This window comes from Symsagittifera roscoffensis, chromosome 5, assembly GCF_963678635.1.
Source record: "Symsagittifera roscoffensis chromosome 5, txSymRosc1.1, whole genome shotgun sequence".
NCBI lineage: Eukaryota > Metazoa > Xenacoelomorpha > Acoela > Convolutidae > Symsagittifera > Symsagittifera roscoffensis.
This window is the reverse complement of record NC_087066.1, coordinates 25,778,200-25,799,904: the sequence shown is the minus strand read 5'-3', so window position 1 is coordinate 25,799,904 and position 21,705 is coordinate 25,778,200. Positions and strand designations below refer to the sequence as shown.

The 21,705-nt window shown below is 32.2% G+C and overlaps 1 protein-coding gene across 1 annotated transcript in view; it reads right to left on the bottom strand.

The window, feature by feature from the left end:
* LOC134846668 (glycoprotein-N-acetylgalactosamine 3-beta-galactosyltransferase 1-like) overlaps positions 1–21,705 on the bottom strand; it is a 36,668-nt gene that overhangs the window by 276 nt on the left and 14,687 nt on the right. The window contains exons 2-5 of the mRNA XM_063864052.1: positions 8,139–8,265; positions 7,621–7,885; positions 5,344–5,491; positions 4,828–4,979 (exon numbers count right to left, since the gene is read on the bottom strand). Coding sequence (XP_063720122.1) covers positions 4,828–4,979; positions 5,344–5,491; positions 7,621–7,885; positions 8,139–8,251 — 678 coding nt within the window. The 5' untranslated portion in view covers positions 8,252–8,265. The remainder of the gene's footprint in view (positions 1–4,827; positions 4,980–5,343; positions 5,492–7,620; positions 7,886–8,138; positions 8,266–21,705) is intronic.

Genomic DNA, 21,705 nt, shown 5'->3' with positions numbered 1-21,705 from the left:
TAATATTATTCTTCAAGTTATTCTTCATTTCCTTCATTAAAACTTAAAATATACGTCCTTGAATTATTATTTTGATTTCCCACATATTTCTGTCATAATCTTTTTTTTGTTTCAACCTAAAGTACTAAGCTAAATCAGGCCACCAAAAACATAGCACACATTATGTTGAGTGTGGTTCCGCATTTAAACTGCAATCAAAATTTCTAATTTGAGTCAATGTTAGAATATATAGCTTCACGTGGAAGAATATGTTCTTCTTAGTTGAAACTGTTTCTATATGAAACATATGTGATGTGTTTTTGTTGTATTCTATGTTGTATAAAGAAAGTGGTAAAAAGTGCCTATAATACTTTAAAACCAAAAACCAGACGCAATAAGGCTTACAAATGTTCCCGAACCATAATTCTGAAATGTTTCCAAGAGTCATTTAGCAGTAATTCTGAAGTTTAGGAGTTTAGGCTCCTGGGAAAATTGATATCAAAAACCAAAAAATATCCGGATTGTTAACAAAGATCCAAATATCAAATTATCCAAAAAAATTTCAAAGTTATAGCTTTTTTTGACGACGTAATGTAGGCAATTAAGAAGAACATTCCAAAAAAAATTAATTGGAAAATAAATTTTTGCTTCTAGAAAATTTTACAAAGTGTGTTGCATAATAGTTACGCTCTTTTATTTTCAAGAAGGTTCAATAGTTATTATTGTTCCGACTTTCGGTCGGGGTGGGTTTTTTTTTCTTCAGACAAATTTCGACTTTTTAACTAGCCATTTTTGACGGAATTTTTTTATATCATTCAAAAGGTATTGTTGTCCTGAGCTTAAATTTGAAAAGATATTTCACCTGTGATCATTTTTCGTAAAGTTATGGAGTTTAAAAATTGCCAATTTGGCCAATTTGGCCAATTTGGGACAATTAACGCGCGATATATTTCGCGCTATTAACGCGTAAGCGGAGATTTAATCCGTCTTAGAAATTTTTCCAAATTGGTTGAAAGAAGCTTGTTTGCCATAATTGATTTGTTACAAGGAGCGAAATCTATCATTTTGTACTTTATATGGCGTGTGGGGAGATGATTGTTGTAAAAAAAGTTTCAAATTTTAGAAAAAAAATTTTTCATTTTATTTTATTACATTTTACTTTTATAGATTATTACTGCTCCTTAAACGTTCAAAGGCAGTCGGAACATTCAGGGCTTTGCCCTGATACGAGCAGTCTTGTTGTACTTAAAACTATCGCAATTTGTAAATCAGAGTTAAAATTTCTCAAAATAAGCTAATCTTTTTCTAGAATGATCCATATTCAGTTTTTATTGACGTCTCTACGATAATTTTAGGACGCACAAGTTAAAAAAAGGTATACACTAATTGAACTACTGCAACCAAAAATTAACGTATCTCAATCAAGTACTACAAAACTTGATAGCAAAATTTTTCCAATATCTACTTCTGTTTTTTAATTTTTCAATTATAAATTCTCAGCAATTTGTACGGTCACGCTGATAGGGCGTGGGATTTGATATGAAACGCTTCTGGCAACTGTAGCAGGGGCGAATTTACGGGGGGCAAAGAGAGCGGACACCCTCCCTCCCTCCCCCCTCCCCCCTCAGGGATTCGAACCCCTGCCGACCCAAAGGGTCCCCCCTTTGTACTATTTTCCAATATCCATTAATGGTGATCGACCCTAAAAATTTTGTAAAAGTGTAATTGGCGCCAATATATACTGGTTTTGAGGGGGGAGCGTGCGCCGGAAAAACGCGATTTTTTGGTCAACATTTTCTAAAAAGTGCCTAAAAACGCCTTTTTTGACCTGTTTTTCAAAATTTTGCCTGCGGAGCAAAAAATTTGGCCAAAATAGGGACAAAACCGTGCTTTGGGAGAGCTCGAAAAATTAATTTGGTCGACCTAAAAAGAAAAAAAAGGTCGTCAAAATTTTCGAAAATCCGCCCCCCCCCCCCCCCCCCCCCCCTCGTAATTTAATTCATATGTCATTGCTTAATTTTAAATTAATTGCCATAAAAGACTGGCGACAACCTGAATTTTCCGACACCCTTTTTGGGACTGAGGCCAAAATACATGAGCTAAAATAAATATATCTATCCGATTTATGTTTGAAAGCGTCTACAGGGGATCCGTTTCATCTGAGCTCCAGAACCTCCTTCTGAAGTTCAAACTATTTCAATTAATTTTTTTGCTGTTAAAAATAATCAAGATACAATTTTCTTTCTATGTCAAATGACAAATTTTATTGAAGGTTGCAAATTTTTGCTCGATGAGGTTAAGGTTAAGACTATCTGAACAAAAATTTACTAAGAAGTTTAGAGATTTGTTTTTAAATTGAGAACATTAGAGCCGTCTTCCGTATTTGTTTTTTTAGAACAAATTTTTCCGGCAATTAATTTTTAAAAAAACGTCCCAGAAAGGAGCCTTGTCTCCACCAGCGGAATTAGGGGAGGGGGTCGATGCGGACGCCTTTTTTTAGGGATTCGACCCCCTGCCGACCCGAGGGGTCCCCCTTTGTAGTATTTTGAGATATCCATTTTTGGCTGACTGACCCTAAACTTTTTTCTAAAAGCGCTTTTGGCGCCAAATATACTAATTATGAGGGGGAAGCGTCAAAATTTTCCAATAAATGCCCTTTTGGCCTGTTTTTTTTTTTCAATTTTTTTTTTCAAATTCAAAAAAAAACAGGGTCTTAAGTGCTTTGGGAGAGCTCGGAAAATCAATTTAGTCGACCTAAAAAAAGGTCGACAAAGTTTTCGAAATTTTTCGAAAATCCGTCCCCCTCCTCAAGAAAAACCTAGATCCACTCCTGCTTGTCTCTATACTGATTGTGCACTTAGGTAACACTATGCACTTATGTAAGATAGCGGAATTAGCCAATGAGAGCATGTTTTGAATGTGCCGTGAATTGTACAGGTTTCGTGAAACTTTTAGTTCTGATTAACTGAAAAATATTTCCTGGGCTTACGTAAAAACTAAGTGAAGAATATAAGGCAAATTGTATAAGTTACAAAAATAGGTTTTCAACAAAGGGCGGATCTAGGATTTTCAGATCTAGGGGCGGAGTTTCAAAAAATCTTTACAGTTAAGTAGATAAATTTAACTTTACAAAAGAGAACTCATTTACAATCTAGCGTGCTAAAACATTATTGTACTAGGTCAAGGGGGCGGATCTAGGATTTTCTCGAGGGGGGGGACAAATTTTCAATACTTTTTAAAAAAACTTTCAAAATTTTCAATTATTTTTTTTGCTGTCTATTTCAATTAATTTTTTTGCTGTTAAAAATAATCAAGATACAATTTTCTTTCTATGTCAAATGACAAATTTTATTGAAGGTTGCAAATTTTTGCTCGATGAGGTTAAGGTTAAGACTATCTGAATAAAAATTTATTAAAAAGTTTAGAGATTTGTTTTTAAATTGAGAACATTAGAGCCGTCTTCCGTATTTGTTTTTTTTAGAACAAATTTTTCAAAAAAAAAAAACGTCCAAGAAAGGAGACTTGTCTCCACCAGCAGAATTAGGGGAGGGGGTCGATGCGGACGCCTTTTTTTAGGGATTCGACCCCCTGCCGACCCGAGGGGTCCCCCTTTGTAGTATTTTATTTTGAGATATCCATTTTTCGCTGACTGACCCTAAACTTTTTCTAAAAGCGCTTTTGGCGCCAAAAATATACTAATTATGAGCGGGAAGCGTCAAAATTTTCCAATAAATGCCCTTTTGGCCTGTTTTTTTTTCAATTTTTTTTTCAAATTCAAAAAAAAACAGGGTCTTAAGTGCTTTGGGAGAGCTCGGAAAATCAATTTAGTCGACCTAAAAAAAAGGTCGACAAAGTTTTCGAAATTTTTTCGAAAATCCACCCCCCTCCTCAAGAAAATCCTAGATCCACTCCTGCTTGTCTCTATACTGATTGTGCACTTAGGTAACACTATGCACTTATGTAAGATAGCGGAATTAGCCAATGAGAGCATGTTTTGAATGTGCCGTGAATTGTACAGGTTTCGTGGAACTTTTAGTTCTGATTAACTGGAAAATATTTCCTGGGCTTACGTAAGAACTAAGTGAAGAATATAAGGCAAATTGTTTAAGTAACAAAAATAGGTTTTCAACAAGGGCCGGATCTAGGATTTTCAGATCTAGGGGCGGAGTTTCAAAAAATCTTTAGAGTTAAGTAGATAAATTTAACTTTACAAAAAAGAACTCATTTACAATCTAGCGTGCTAAAACATTATTGTACTAGGTCAAGGGGCGGATCTAGTATTTTGTCGAGGGGGGACGGATTTTCAAAAATTTTTTAAAAATTTTCAAAATTTTGTCGACCTTTTTTTTAGGTCGACAAAATCGATTTTCCGAGTTCTCCCAACCGCAGGCAAAATTTTGAAAAAACATGCCAAAGTAGGCGTTTTTGCTTTTTTTGGAAAATTCTGACTAAAAAAATCGCGTTTTTTTTGGCGCGTGCTCCCTCCTCAAAATAAATATTTTTTGGCGCCAATGGTGCCTGTAGAAAATTTTCAGGTTCCGTCGCCAAAATGGATTTCTCAAAACAGTACAGAGGGGGACCCTTTGGGTCGGCAATGGATCGAATCCCTGAGAGGGAAAAGAGCGTTCGCCTTTCAACATGTTTGTGGTATATATGGCACAGCCAACTCTACGTATACACATACATCAACATAACCTCACATCACGTCATCGGTTATGTAACTCAGACTGCTGAGTTGACTGGGATTACTTCATCATTACTTTTGTGACAAACTTATCACTCGCTACATGAACACTTTGACAACAATAGAGATTTGACTAGCTAGAGTTTGACTTGTCTGATACTGACCGATTTGTGTGTGTAGTAATTGAAAAAGTGATACCACTCTGTGTTTTTGATAGCTGTCAATTCGCCGTCAGGATTGAACACGTGGAAGAGTTCACGCCCCTTTTCGTCCAGGGTTCGAGACGGCACCACGCCCACTTTTTCCAAACACTCTCCTAAGGCAAAATAGGATATTTTGGAAAAAAAACTGGCTTTTACACATTGAACATGCTATTCAAAGATATAGGGTTAATATATAGTTCCTCTGCCTATATTTTTTTTTAGAAAAAAAAATCTTTTCAGCATATTGAAAATTAGCCTGCAAATAAATCTTCTAAAAAATTTTTGGTTATTTTTTGTTATACGGTCCAAATTTACTAAACTGTTAACTGAGCTTCTGTTTTCAATAAAAATCTTTATAAAGAAAGATCAGTTTTTGGCCGTAAAACAGAAAAACCAAATGTTTTTAGCAGTTTCATGCTTTCAATTATTGAGGTGATTTCTACAGAGAATTTTTTCACTGAAGAGTTTTAAATTAACCCATTCTGAAGTCCTCGCCCCTGTATGTGCCAGTCTGGTTTCCAGGCATGCAGGTGGAGTTGATTGTCTTCATTTTAAGTGTGGGACCCAGGAGTCTCAAAGCTCCTCTGCTGAGGACATAGCCAGGACCACCACTGTTGTACCCCTCCTGCACATTGATGAAGCGTGTCAGATTTTTTTAGTCTTTAAGTTAAGTAGGTAAATTTATCTTAGCAGAACTCATTTACAATCTAGCGTGTTAAAATACTATTGTCCTAGGTCATTTTCATTTAGCATAGGTTTTGTATCACTTGGTTTATAGCCTTCTTTTTAAAAAAAAAAAGCTGTGCGCGCCAAAAATACGCAAAATCGAAAGCAATACAAGGATAGCCTGTTACTGTGCAGCTAGCTCAGAATGTTCCGGCCATAAACTTAAAAATACAATAAAACAGTTTTTTCGATTCCGAGACGTTTTTTCTGCGTGGATTGATAAAAAAGGATCTGAACAAAAAAACTAGAGATTAAGGATTTTGGATAGTAAAATAAGCAACAGTAGACTAAAAAAAACAAATAAGAAACTTGAAAAAATCAAAATGTTTCCAAATTTGAGTCCAAAAGGCGCTAAAATGCTCAAAAAACTAATTTTACTCAAGTAAATTTTTACGGCTTTAATTAAGCTATTGTAAGCTTATAAGCTACTAAAATAAGCTATTGGAAGCCTGCTCGCTCGCTTCAATCGCTCAAATGACCATAAATTAAAACCGGTTTTTCCCGACAATTTCAAACCGGCTTTTCTCAATTTTTTTGAATCACAACTGTAAGGGCTTTAATACAGTGCTGATTTAAATTATCCGGACAAAACGCGTTAAACTTGAAATTTGAAACGCTTTTTTCTCAAATTGGGATGAGTTTAGGTAACAACTTATGAAGACAAAACTTGTTTGAAATTTAGCAGAATTGATATGGTGTAATTTGTTTTGCGAAATTTGGGCCCAAAATTTTACCCCAAAAATGGGTCATTTTGGCTTTTCTTAGTTAATCAAAAATTACGCCAACAAATAGCCAGTCGATCGCAGACATAATTACATCAAATTTAGCTCCTTACGGAGCCCAACAAACTTTAAGAAGGTTATATTCTCCAAAATATTGTTTAAGTTAATTTATTTTTGTTTGATAGACAAAAAAGGTCGTTTTTACTATAAAATACCAACTATTTAATTAAAAACAATTTTTAAACGATTTGCTAATTTTTTTGGAGAGTATAACCTTCTTAAAGTTTGTTGGGCTCCGTAAGGAGCTAACTTTGATGTAATTATGTCTGCGATCGACTGGGTATTTGTTGGCGTAATTTTTGATTAACTAAGAAAAGCCAAAATGACCCATTTTTGGGGTAAAATTTTGGGCCCAAATTTCGCAAAACAAATTACACCATATCAATTCTGCTAAATTTCAAACAAGTTTTGTCTTCATAAGTTGTTACCTAAACTCATCCCAATTTGAGAAAAAAGCGTTTCAAATTTCAAGTTAAACGCGTTTTGGTTTTTCTTAGTTAATCAAAAATTACTCCAACAAATACCCAGTCGATCACAGACATAATTATGTCAAAGTGAGCTCCTTACGTAGCCCAACAAACTTTAAGAAGGGTATATTCTCCAAAACATTGTTTAAGTTAATTTATTTTTGTTTGATAGACAAAAAAGGTCGTTTTTACTATAAAATACCAACTATTTAATTAAAAACAATTTTTAAACGATTTGCAATTTTTTTTGGAGAGTATAACCTTCTTAAAGTTTGTTGGGCTCCGTAAGGAGCTAACTTTGATGTAATTATGTCTGCGATCGACTGGGTATTTGTTGGCGTAATTTTTGATTAACTAAGAAAAGCCAAAATGACCCATTTTTGGGGTAAAATTTTGGGCCCAAATTTCGCAAAACAAATTACACCATATCAATTCTGCTAAATTTCAAACAAGTTTTGTCTTCATAAGTTTTTACCTAAACTCATCCCAATTTGCGAAAAACGAGTTTTAAATTTCAAGTTTAACGCGTTTTGTCCGGTTAATTTAAATCAGCACAGTATGACTATGTGATAAGAACTGATTAATTGTGGCAGCTGATTTCGCCTGAAAAACAAAAAAATAAAAAAAAATAAAATACATCCGAATACAAAGTTACTCCTCATTTTTCAAATGGTCTGAACAAAAAATGGAAAAGCCACTTCTATCGCTGGCTGAAAGAGTTTAGATTGTTAAAAAAATGGAATTATAAAGATGAATAAAAGAGAACCATAGTGACTTACCACCAGGAAAGCCTTGAATCTATGGCCGAAGAACCATGGCTTGTCCGGGTCATACTTAGCGAGGAATGATCTCAAATTCTCAACTATGACATAAGTGTTGTCGTCTCCCTTGTAGAACCAGTCGTACTGGTCAAGATAGTTGTCGTAGAAGTATTCGAAAGTGTCTCTCACTTTAGCCCAGAGCATCTTGCGACCAGGGTAGCCCATTTTGATTGTTGGGAATGTCTTGTTCACTTCGTCGGCAGCAAAAATCATTCGGTCACACCTTAGTAAATAAATAGTTAAATTCAATTTTGTTCTAAATTATTCAATAATGCAAGTTTGCACCCATGTGTTTAAAAATTAAGTGAAATTTCTATTTTGAGTGTTAAATTTTGAAAACAGCGAGCCATTTCTAGGAAATACATCCATGGGAGGAATTTTATCAAGTACAATTAGACATACAATCAAATAATAGATAACTGAACTGAAGAGTTTTGAGCCCGCAAAAACTGCATTAAAGTCATTTATTATCTCACCTTCGGCCCCATGTGGCTCGAACAGCAAACGCTTTTGAGTCCAGTGATTCCTTGTAAGTTGGAATGAAGCACATAATCAACGGGCGATTGGACTTCAAATAACCAGTTTTCATGTCTCTCTGAACGCCTGAAAAAAGGGCGATCCAAACTATTTGTAAAATTAAATTGCCGTGTGAGCAAAGAAGTTGAGAAAAAAAGCGTTGTCGTCCCTCAGTAGAAAACTGAAGAGCTTTTCGAATATGTCACTACACCAGATGGTAAAAATGAAACGTTTGACTTCAATATTTGGTCATAATAAACGCAACAACACGCACGCACTCACGCACACGCACACTCGCACCCATATTCACATATTCACAACCAGAAAATATTCGATGAAGAATCTAAATTATTGCAGACTCCGAAGCACCGACTTTTTCGAAATCTGGCGCTCACCTATGATGATAAAACGGTTAGTATCTGACAGCTGAAAAAAAATAATTGCCAATAATTTTTTTAAATTCAACAAGTTATTCAACAAAATTTATGTGCAATTTGAGTAAAATACTTCTCGTATAAGAGCAAATGGAACCAGTTTAAAGCTAGTATTTATATCCAATTATATTATTGATAAAACTATCTCAATAAAGTATTCCTAACTAACCAATCATGATTCATAACTAGACTTTACAATTATTTGTAACGCTGAAACTATTCATAGTTTCGGCAACAGAACAAAATAAATATAACGTAGAAGACAGTCGTTCTCTTTCAGACCAGTTTCTGATATCTAACTCGCAAATACCAATAAACACTAGATCTATTAGACTAGGAGATATAAGTGTAAGATTAAGATCGGTATTAGACTAAAAAGTTGCACAAACCTATCCGGCCGAAAATAAAATAGCGAGACAAACAGACGGTGTACCTTATATAAAAGTATTCTATGAGTGAGCGACCCCGGATTTAAACTCATCTGGTGCGTGTAACAGTCTGAAACAAGACTTCAACAAATTTAGATATAGCAAATTCAAAATCGAAATAAGATCAAAAACACATCAAAAAATGTTCAATGGTATAGAAAACTTATTAAGTATATCTCTACGTCTCAGTAAGTCTAATCCATTAGTCCAAACGATATGGCAAACACCAGGTCAAAACCTGAACAGCAGACCGAACCCCTATTTTGTGAAACGACGCAGACTGCAACGATTATATCTCTACAAAATTCTCATTGCAGTAGATTTTCATTCAATAACTTGAAAAATTTTTTCTTGGAGCAGTAGGATTAATTCTCAAGTCATATACCTCTCAATGATGTATAACCATATTATATAACATAATAACGACTGATAAAAATTACAAATTTCTTTCATTTTATCAAATCTGCAGTAATTTTAAAATTTTTGTAAACTTAAAGTTTTTTGAATAAAAAATAGAAAAATTAGTTTGAGGATAATTAAAAGCTAAATTTATTAAAATTGTAAAAAATCCCATGCTTTTCATGGACTTGTAAACTCATCTTTTCATAGCTAATAATTCTTTGTTTCTTCATCTAAAACATTACCATAATCAATCAGAAATTAAAATCATTTTAATTTTTAAATTTTAAATCAACCTTTTCTAAAAATTAAAATTTTTCCCTAAACTTAAACTTTAAACTTAAAATATTCAAGGCCTATCCTTGTTTTGAAATAATCTAAATTTTCTATAAACCAGATCATCAAGGCTATCCTTGGATCTTTAATTTTTAAATTTAATTGTAAATCTTAATTCGTTTAAAAATATTTGATCGTCAAGTCTTTCGTTGTATCACTCAGAACAATTTTGTTCTCCACACCTTTTAGTAAAAAGTGTCTATTGACCTCAATTTCGATTGATTTTCCAATCCTTACTAGCGACCCAAGGTTAATAGAAATTTTTGAACAACTAAGCATGTTAATTGAGAGAAACGGCGAAGAACTTCGGTTACTCATCCTTCACTTGAGCCCCTCCTCTGAGTTGACCCGGTCTTAAACACTAAATTAAAAAAAAAATTTAGAGTATTGAAAAACATGGATAGGCCTCGATAGTTTTCAAGTTTAAAGTTTGAATTTAGACCATAAACTTAAAAAGATCTAAAATAATATCTAACGAACTATTTGTGTTCTAATTATACCTGAACCTTGTGAATTGATTTACTATTCTCCAACCCCTGATCAAATATCACAACTCTAAGTAAGATTAAGTAAGTTTTTCTTAAAAAAAAAATTTAGCCACCGAGAAAATACAAATTCATTCTAACGAATCGATATACTCTCTCTCCAACCCGTTTACACTCGACAAAGTATGCCCCAAGGTAAGAAATAGCCCCACAACAATTGTAATAACTAACAGTTCAAAAAAAGGAAATTATAATCCGGGATTTCGCAACCATCACTCTGACACTTATTTCATGAGATAATCTATGAAACAAACAACCAATAGTTCCCCACAATTTTTTCATTAAAAACAAAAAATACCATCTTGTAATTACACCACAAAAACAAAAAATAGGATACATCAGATCAAAAAACAGCAAGACAGGAGTTAATACTCACAAAACAAAAACAAATTATTAAACAAAAAAAAATTTTCCAAAACTCGGAACACAGTTTTAGAATCTGACACAACTACAATACAAAAACTTCAAAGTTTTCGAGATTTAATTGACGACAAAAATATACCCAAAGTTGACCAAAAAAGTTTTTCCGATTCAGAACTTACAACACCATCATCTATAAAAAGTAATGGCAGAATTAAAAATTCATACCTTCGTAAACCGGTAAGGCTCTATAATTGCAATCAACCAATAAGGCATATTGAAAGTTGAAAAATTAACCGTAATTCCGCACAAAAAATGATTGAATACGACAAAGTTTTGACATTTGTTTCCCATTGTCAATCACCCAAAAACCAATCCCGCTAGTTGACAAGTACATTTTTGCCATTATCTAATCGCAAATTGTTCGAAATTGGAAATAGCCAAGGAAAACAAGAATTTCATGAAAAAAAAATCAGAAGACAAGTACTTGATCACTATCTACCAGGCATTAGTAATATCACTTCACATTACAGAAAATTTACCATTGAAATTTTACCACCAAATTCATCAAATCAACCACCACACCAAAACAAACAGATGAAATAGTTTTAGTTTTCCCGAAAATTTTCACAGAATATATCAAAACTCACAAAAAGCAAATTCAACTTTCACAACTGATGTTTTCTCTATCAATTACTATTATTTATCAATATTAGAATCAAACGAAATGTTCTATCAAACTATCAGCATTGCAACCGTCTCGAAACGCAATAGTCAGACGAGAAATAAATCTTTCCTCTCATTTTTTAGACTCAATTCGTCAAACACTCACCGATAACAAAAAATGAGAAATAATTAAAGTTGACGTACGAAGAGTTTTAGCCATTTCTTTAAATGTTTTCAACACAAGTTAGATTCAATTAAACGTATTGTGAATTAAATCACCACCTCAAACATCTCAAAATGCAATAATCAGACAAGAAATCAACCTTTTCTTCTAAATTTTAGACTCATTTTAAGAAACACTCACCGATAATTATGTATCACAAATAGTAAAATTTGATCTATAAAAAATCCTAGCATGGTTCATAACAGATTATTTTTTACACAATTTAGATTTAATCTCAACAGCAAGAAAAATTTCCGACCACAAACATCAGACGATGAAACTATATTAGCAGAGCAAACAGATTATGTATGGGGCCCTGATTGGTGTCATCTATTATTTGTCAATATACCTAAAGATATTTCAACTGCAGCAACCGTCACTGTCTCCGAGCACAAAATTTATTTAAGAGTTACTCCATTGATGCAACACCTTAAAGTATAACACAATAATTAATGATAGAATAAGTAATAATAGTTCAAAATCAACATTTACAAATACACAGGAATCGCTTAATGATACCAGAAATCTTACACAACAAGATATTCTGAAACCTGACACAGCAAACCACATCGCACTTTATAAACGAAGAAGTAGGTGACACAAAACCTACAACAACACAACAAAGTATCTCTCCTATTCAACCAACAATCACATCACCATATAACAAAAATACCCCTACTCCTCCCACAAACAACACTACAATCAACTGTTAAAACATCCTTTGTTCCAAAATAATTTCATATGGATTATCAAACATATAGACCAATAACTAAAATCAAACAAACGACAATCAAATAAACAAAAACACGCAATTATGATTTTTTCGCAAATGATAAAAATACTAGCAACCCAATAACAACTTCACTTTACACAACGAGAAATCAATCCCAAGAACATACTTACACCCAAAAGATAACAAAACCAGTATTTCAAGTATCTCAATTAGTTTTTTTATTGAAAAACGAAAAACTCTAGGAGACCGCACTGAAAATTACCCAATATTTCAACAAAATAAAAATCCACCAAACAGGCAAATTACAAGAAGTGAAAAACACTATTTTTAAGCTAATGATTACTTTAACCCAAACAAACAAAAATACAAAGAAATTGACCCAAAGAATAAAGAACTAACACGAAGAATTAATTGGAATATCATTGACCAACCAGATGATATTTATCAATTAGATATTTTCGAAACTAGAGTGAACTCAGAAAAAACACAACAAACACAACAACATTTTACTCAACGACAAAACTTGGCACAACCAACAATAAAACGCAATCCCAAAACCATATAAATACTCAAAGTTACCAAGCTAACCCAATGAAAAACAAAATCCTATTATCTTACTACTTACAACAACATGAAATTACAAAAACTCAACTTACAAATTTTACACAAATACCAAACACAGCAGAATCACTTCAGATGACAATGAATTCTTACCTTATGGCTGGATCACCAAAAACATCTAACAAACCACTTACGGTATTCACAGGAACAGACCATGAGTATTCAGTAGAAGACTACCTAAATGCAATCTAAATGCAAATCTAATTTTAATAATAGGTCCAGTACCAATAAAATCACCACTCCATCAAAATTGGATACATAGGCGTACAACATTAAAACAAACCACACTTGATGGCGCAGCTCAAAATGTTTTTCAGTCTTACCCATAGAAATTAAATCCGACTGGAAACGATTCACACAAGATTTATCAAAATTTTTTGACTCTGAAAGAAACAAACAACTTCAAATTTTTTTATGCAATGAAATTCGTAGATTTCTAAATGAAACCATAAAGCAACTTGCAGTAAGAATTGAAACCCCAGTACAAAAACTTAAAACTCATAAAAATAAAAATACGAAAATGACCAAAATTTTAATGATGACTCTAACACCACAATTACACGAAATTGCAAAAAAAGAGAGAGCATCATATCCATCATCAATCCGAGAGCCCGATATAGATTTTCCAAAAATTAGTAGACAAAATAGAACCAGCCGAAATCAATATGAAACTGGAATAAACGGAAAACTTCAAGTAACACTATGTAAAAAATGCTCAAGTAACCTTTTCACATAATAATTTCCAAGACTCTGATAATGAATTAGCACAAAAATTACTCAAATCTTAAACATCTACGAAAAGAATCCCAATTTCAAAGGCAAACTTTTATGTAATTATTATTGTAGATTTGGAAACAACACGCTTGAATGCAGACAAAAAACAACAAGACAATTTTAATAGATCACTAAAACACAAAGAACCAAGCAAATCTTTCTATCATTACATGAAAAAAAAATTAAAAGTTAACAAATAAAAAAATTCAAAGTAAAATTATCCTAAAAAAACCACTCCCAAATAGCTCTAAAAACAACAAATTACAATCTCTCAATTCGAAACATTCTCCCAAAAACTTCATCAGATCAACGAAAGTTACAAAAATGTTCACAAAATAGAGATCGCAGAATAAATAGTCAAAACAATCAGTATAAAAACTATTATTCTAGATCAAATGCTACTAGAAGTAATTGTTCAAAGTTTAGAAACCGCTCATTTTCAAATCCTCAAAGTATAAATTGCTCTTATGACTGGTCACGAAATTCTTCAAATGATCGAAATCGAAATTATTCAAACTAACGACATAGAAATCACTCAAATAATAGATCACAAAATTATTCTAATAATAGACCATATAAAACCTAGTATAATAATAGATCCCGTGACAATTCCGCAAACAGAAATAACAACTATCAAAAAAAATCAAGAAACTATTCTCAATCACCACATCGAAATAATTCACAAAATTTCAACAGAAGTATTACACCAAAACATCAAAGACATTTTAATCAAGTACAATCTACAGATGAAACATTTTCAGACCATCCAGGTATTGACAACACGGAAACTTTAGAACTACAGTTAAGCTATTTACATGGTGAGAGCACAGATGACGAAGGTGACACAGAAAACACATTGATTGTTAACATGCTTAAAATAGAACATGAATACGAAAACCATAAAGAACCAGATAACAACCAACAAACCACAAATTACACTCCACATTGAACTGAAACAAATTCAAGGATGAATAAAATATACCAGAATAAAATATACGCCAACAAATACTAGGAATGGAATATCACCACCAAAAGAAAAAATTTTCACATTTTTAGACAGCCCAAAAAAAAAAACGTTCAACCACCAGACCTTGAAAAATATTTTTTAATCGACTCTAGTGCAAAATCAAACATTGTTAAAATCTTTATATGTATTGAAATTTAAAATTTACACCTCAAAAGTTTCCTCCTCAAAAGTTCTAGTAAAGTAGCCTCCGCACAAGGCACAAATTTAACAAATTATGGATAAACTCAATTACTTTTATCCCAACTCGAACAGTGGAAAAAAAAACTCTTACTGAAACCCTGCATTTAAATATTCCACAAAACAGACATTAAACATAATTTAGTTAGAATCATATTTTATATCCCAAATATCAACGTTTTAAACAGTAAATTACAAGTCAATGACAAATATACAAAACCCAAAAACACATCCCTATCATTTTTCCAAAGATTAAAAACAGATCCTCCATTTTTTCAAAGTTGTAACCAATATACAATCAACAAAGGAAGCATCTAAAGTCACTAACAAAACATGTTTTTGACTTTTCTATCAATCAAGTACATCAATATAACACTGATCGAAATACACAGAAGTTTTAAAAGTCTTATCATGAATTCAAGCCATTTCATAAATTTTTTAGAGTAACGATTTTATCTATCAAACATGCAAGTGATACGAATACAGATATAATATCACTACCTGTATACAAAAACTCGCCATACAAAATTACACTTCCTTAAGGCTTTTAAGGATATTGCGAAACAAACGCAACTTTTTACCCTACCCAAGAAAAAGCATTCAGAGTGAATAAATTTTTTAAAAATAGTAGATATCTGTCAGTCAACATTTCTTAAAGATTAATTATCCATTAAGAATCAAACCACAGATTCAAAACAAAAAAAAATTACTTCACAAAAACCTACTTTTACGGCTAACTTTCCAACATCAAAGTACACAATTTGAAAAAAAAAAACAATTTTTGTTCTCTAACGATGTTCAACTTTCAACATTCTTAAACCAATCAGCAAAAATTTGAACAAGTAGCAGGAATATTATCAAAAAATCCCATAATTTGTGCCACATCAAAATTTCATGTTGAAAAAAAAACATCCTTCGCTTCATCTTTCACTTAAACCCGACGCAGTTTTCAAAAAACAACGCGTAAAAAAGTACGAATACACTTACAAAACAAAGTAAACAGACTTTTAGATATTTTCGAACAGTATGAAATTCTCTCACCAGTAAACAAAGAACAAAAACCCGAAGGAAACATTTATCAATCCAGTTATTTTTCTCGCTAAAGGAGATTTAATTAGAATCGTTCTAGACGCACAATAATTAGATTCTCTAATTGATGAATCAAAATGGACAAAAGTATACCACTGCCGATATGGAGAGCGCACACAGTCAAGAACCATTAGACAAACAATCACGTTGACTAAAGTATTTTATTGGAAGTCAGCAATATGAATTCAATAGACTATTCTATGGTAATTCAATGGCCAGCATTATTCTCGGCAATTATGAGCAAAATTTCACTAATCCTCAGTAATAATGTTAATATACATTGGACGAAAAAGCAAACTCAACTTTCAAAAATGATGTTTTTTCTGTCAATTATAATTATTTATCTATACTAGAATCGAACCAAACGTTCTATCAAACTATCAGCATCGCAAACGTCTCGAAACGCGATAGTAAGACGAGAAATAAATCTTTCCTCACGATTAAAGACTCAATTCGTCAAACACTCACCGATAACCAAAACATGACAAATGGTTAAAATTGACGTAAGAATAATCTTAGCATGGTTCATTATAGGTTATTTTCAACACAAGTTAGGTTTAATTAAACGTATTGTGAATTAAATCACCACCTCAAACATCTCGAAATGCAAAAATAGGACATGAAATCAACCTTTTCTCTTAACTCTTAGACTCAATTTGTTAAACACTCACCGATAATGATATATCATTAATAGTAAAAAATGATCTACAAAGAATCCTAGCATGGTTCATAACATACTATTTTGTACACAATTTAGACTTAATCTCAACAGCAAGAAAAAAATTCCGACCACAAACATCAGACGATGAAACTATATTAGCAGACCAAACAGAGTATGTATGGGACCCTGATTGGTGTCATCTTTTTTTGTCAATATAACTAACGATATATCAAATGCAGCAACCGTCACTGTCTCCGAACACAAAATTTATTTAATAGTAACTCCATTGATGCAACACATTAAATTATAACACTATTATTAATGATAGAACAAGTAATTATAGTTCAAAATCAACTTTTATAATTACACAGGAAATGCTTGTTGGTACTAGAATTCTGACACAACAAGATTGCACTTTATAAACGAAGAAGTAGTTGATACAATACCTACAACAACACAACAATGTATCTCTCCTATTCATCCAACAATCACAACATTATATAAAAAAAATACTCCTACCCCTCCCACAAACAACAATACAATCAACTGTTAAACCATCCGTTATTCCAAAATATTCTCATTTGAATTATCAAACATATAGAGCAAAAACTAAAACGCGACAATCAAACAAACAAAAACACGCAAACAAAAATAATTTCGCAAATCACAATTATCATTTTTTCGCAAATGATAATCATACTAGCAACCCTTTAGCAAATTCAATTTACACAACACAAAATCAATCTCAAAAACATGATTACACCCAACAGATACCAAAACCATATCTCAATTAGTGTTTTTAATGAAAAACGAAAAACTCTAAAAGGCCGCAATAAAAATTACAAATTTTTTCATGAAAATAAACATCCAACAAACAGGCAATTTACAAGAACTGAAGCACACTATTCCTAAGGTGAAGATTTCTGTAACCCAAACCATCAACAAAACAAAAACAACCCACGAAGAGATAATTGGAATATCATTGACCAACCAGATGATTTTTATCAAGTAGATATTTTTGAACCTTATGGCTGGGTTATCATCAAAATTATCTAACAAACTACTAACGGTATTCTAACAAAATTGGAACAGACCATGAGTATTCAGTAGAAGACTACCTAGATGCAGTTACAGCAAACCTAATTTTAATCATAGGTCCAGTACTAATAAAAACACCACTTCATCAAAATTGGATACATGGGCGTACAACATTAATACAAACCACACTTGATGGCGCAGCTCAAAATGGTTTTCAGTCTTACCCATAGAAATTAAATCCGACTGTAAACGATTCACACAAGAGTTATCAAAATAGTTAGACTATGAAAGAAACAAACAACTTCAAAGAGTTTTATGCAATGAAATTCGTAGACTTCTAAGTAAAACCAGAAAACAACTCGCAATAAGAATTGAAACCCTAGTACAAAAAGCTTAAAACTCATAAAAACAAAAATAAGAAAATGACCAAAATTTTAATGATGACACTAACACCACAGTTACACGAAATTGCAATAAAAAAGAGAGCATCATATCCATCGTCAATCCGAGAGCCCGATATAGATTTTCCAAAAATTATTAGACAAATTAGAACCAGCCGAAATCAATATGAAACTGGAATAAACGGAAAACTTCAAATAAAAATATGTAAAAAATGCTCAAGCAACCTTTTCACATAATAATTTCCAAGACTCTGAGAATGAATTAGAAAAAAAATTACTCAAATATTAAACATCTACGAAAAGAATCCAAATTTCAAAGGCTAACCTTATGTATTTATTATCGTAGATATGGAAACAACACGCTTGAATGCAGACAAAAACAACAAAACAATTTTAATAGACCACTAAAACACAAAGAACCAAGCAAATTTTTCTATCATTACATGAAAAAAAAATTAAAAGTTAACAAATAAAAAAATTCAAAGTAAAAATATCCTAAGAAAACCGTTCCCAAATAGCTCTAAAAATAACAGATTACAATCTCTCAATTCGAAACATTCTCCCAAAAACTCCATGAGATCAACAAAAGTTACAAAAAAGTTCACAAAATAGAGATCGCAGAATAAATAGTCAAAACAATCAATATAAAAACTATTATTCTAGATCAAATGCTACTAGTTCAGAGTTTAGAAACCGCGCATTTTCAAATCCTCAAAGTAAAAATTGCTCTTATGACTGGTCACAAAATTCATCAAATTATCGAAATCGAAATTATTCAAACTAACGACATAGAAATCACTCAAATAATAGATCACAAAATTATTCTAACAATAGACCAAATAAAACCTAGTATAATAATAGATCCCGTGACAATTCCGCAAACAGAAATAACAACTATCAAAACAAATTAATAAACTATTCTCATCGAAATAATTCTTAAAATTTGAACAGAAGTATTACACCAAAACATCAGAGACATATTAATCAAGTACAATCTTCAGATGAATTCATTTCAGACCATCCAACACGGAAACTTCAGAACTACAATTAGGCCAATTACATGGTGAGAGCACAGATGACGAAAGTGACACAGAAAACACCCATATTGTTAACATTCTTAAATTAGAACTTGAAAACGAAAAACGAATTGATTCGAATCATTACCAAAATGATATTGTTAGTTCTAATCATCAAGAACAAGGTAACAATCAACAAACCACAAATTACACTCCACATAAAATTGAAACTAATTCAAGGATGAAAAAAAATACCAGAAAACAACGAATGGAATATCACCACCAAAAAAAAAAATTTGGACATTCCATTTCTTTTAGACAGCCCAAAAAGATAGAAAGATAGAACTTTCAACCACCAGACCTTCAAATATAATTTTTAACCGACTCTAATGCAGAATCAAACATTGTTATTATCCCTAAATGGATTGAAAATCAAAACCTGCACTCCAAAAAAATCCCAACAAAAGTTCTAGTAAAGTAGCCACTGCACAAGGCACAATTTTAACAAATTATGGAAAAACGCAATTAATTTTATCCCAATTCGAACAGTGGAACAAAACAAACTTTTACTGAAACCCTGCATTTAAATATTCCACAAAACAGACATTAAACATAATTTAGTTAGAATCATATTTTGTATCCCAAATATCAACGTCGTTTCAAACAGTAAATTACAAATCAAAGACAAAAATGCGAAACTCAAAAACACATCCCTAACGTTTTTGCAAAGATTACATAAAGATCCTCCATTTTTCAAACTTTTACCATATTTACAATCAACAAAGCAAAAATCTAAAATCACTAACAAAGAATGTTTCTAACTTTTCTATCAATCAAATACATCAAAATAAGAAGTTTTATAAGTCTGATAATGATTTCAAGCCACTTCCTAAATTTTTCGAATAACGATTTTACCAATCAAACACGCTAAAGATACAAATACAGATATAATAGCACTACATGTATACAATAACTCGCCATACAAAATCACACCTCCTTAAGGCCTTTTAGGATATTGCAAAACAAATGCAACATTTTACCCTACCCATGAAAAAGCCATCAGATTGAAGTATATTTTAAAAATAGTAGATATTTGTCAAACAATTCTTAATGAAGATCTATCCATTTATAATAAACGACAGATTCAAAACAAAACACATATTGCTTTGATTTTAAACTAATGTTCCAAGTTCAAAATATACAATTTAAAAACAACAATTTTTGTTTTCTAACGATGTTTAACTTTCAACATTCTCAAACCAAACAGCAAGAACAGCAAGAACTTGAACAATTAGCAGAAATATCATCAAAAAATCCCATGATTTAAGCCACATCAAAATTTGATGATTGAAAAAAACATCCTTCGCTTCATCTGTCACTTAAACCCAACGCACTTTTCCAAAAACAACGCGTAAATAAGTACGAACACACTTACAAGACAAAGTAAAGAGACGTTTAGATATTCTCGAACAGTATCAAATTATGTCACCAGTAAACAAAGAACAAAAACCCAAAGGAAACATTTATCAATCCAGTTATTTTTCTCGCTAAAGGAGATTTATTTAGAATCGTTCTAGACGCACGATAATTAAATTCTCTAGATGATGAACAAAAATGGACAAAAGTATACCACTGCCGATATGAATAGCGCACACAATCAAATACCATTAGACGAACAATCACGTTGAGTGACACAATTTGTTACTGGAAGTCAGCAATAAAAATTCAATAGACTATTCTATGGTTATCCATAGGCCAGCAGCATTTTCTGCAATAATGAGCAAACTGTCACTAATCCTCAGTAAAAATGTTATTATATATGGACGATGTTTTCATACAGTCACAAACAAAACAAGAAATATTTAAATTTTAGTCAAACACCGGCAAAACTCGGTAAACGAAAACAAATAAGCAGCCCCAGATAAATCCAATTTTTTCCTTACCCGTGGACATATTATTGAAAGCACCACAAAACACCTTTAAGACCCCGAAAAGACACATTTCCAAAACTCAAACCAACAAATAGAAACAAAATCCAAGAAATGTTTGGAATGCTAAACTTCTTAAGCAAATATGTTTATGAAATGCAATTAAACCTCAGACGATTTTATAATACTCTTAGACAATAATTTGAAAGGAAATAAGAACATCAAAAATGCTTCATTTCACAGAACAAATTTCAAATACAATCCCAGATTCAAATCAAACATTTTATGCAATTTGCGAAGCTTCCAAATTTGGAATTGACGCAGCATTTTTACAATCACAAAAAAGTACAATTAAAAGGAACCTAATATCAGGAAATTCAAGACATTTTAGACGTGAAGAACTCAGACTCTCTAGCCTTGTGAGAGAATGCAGAGCCATAAGAAATACATTAACAGAATATGCATTCTTAATCTTTGGATCAAAACATCCAACAGTTTTCTTTACAGATCATAAACCTATAATTTTCATATTTACACAAAACTTAAATCCGAACCAGAGAGTATATAGATTTGAACTTATTTTAATGAATACCTACCGGATGCACCTAGTGGAAGTACACCACTTGAATTGATAGCACGAGAAACAACTGTAGAAATACCAGAAAATCTAA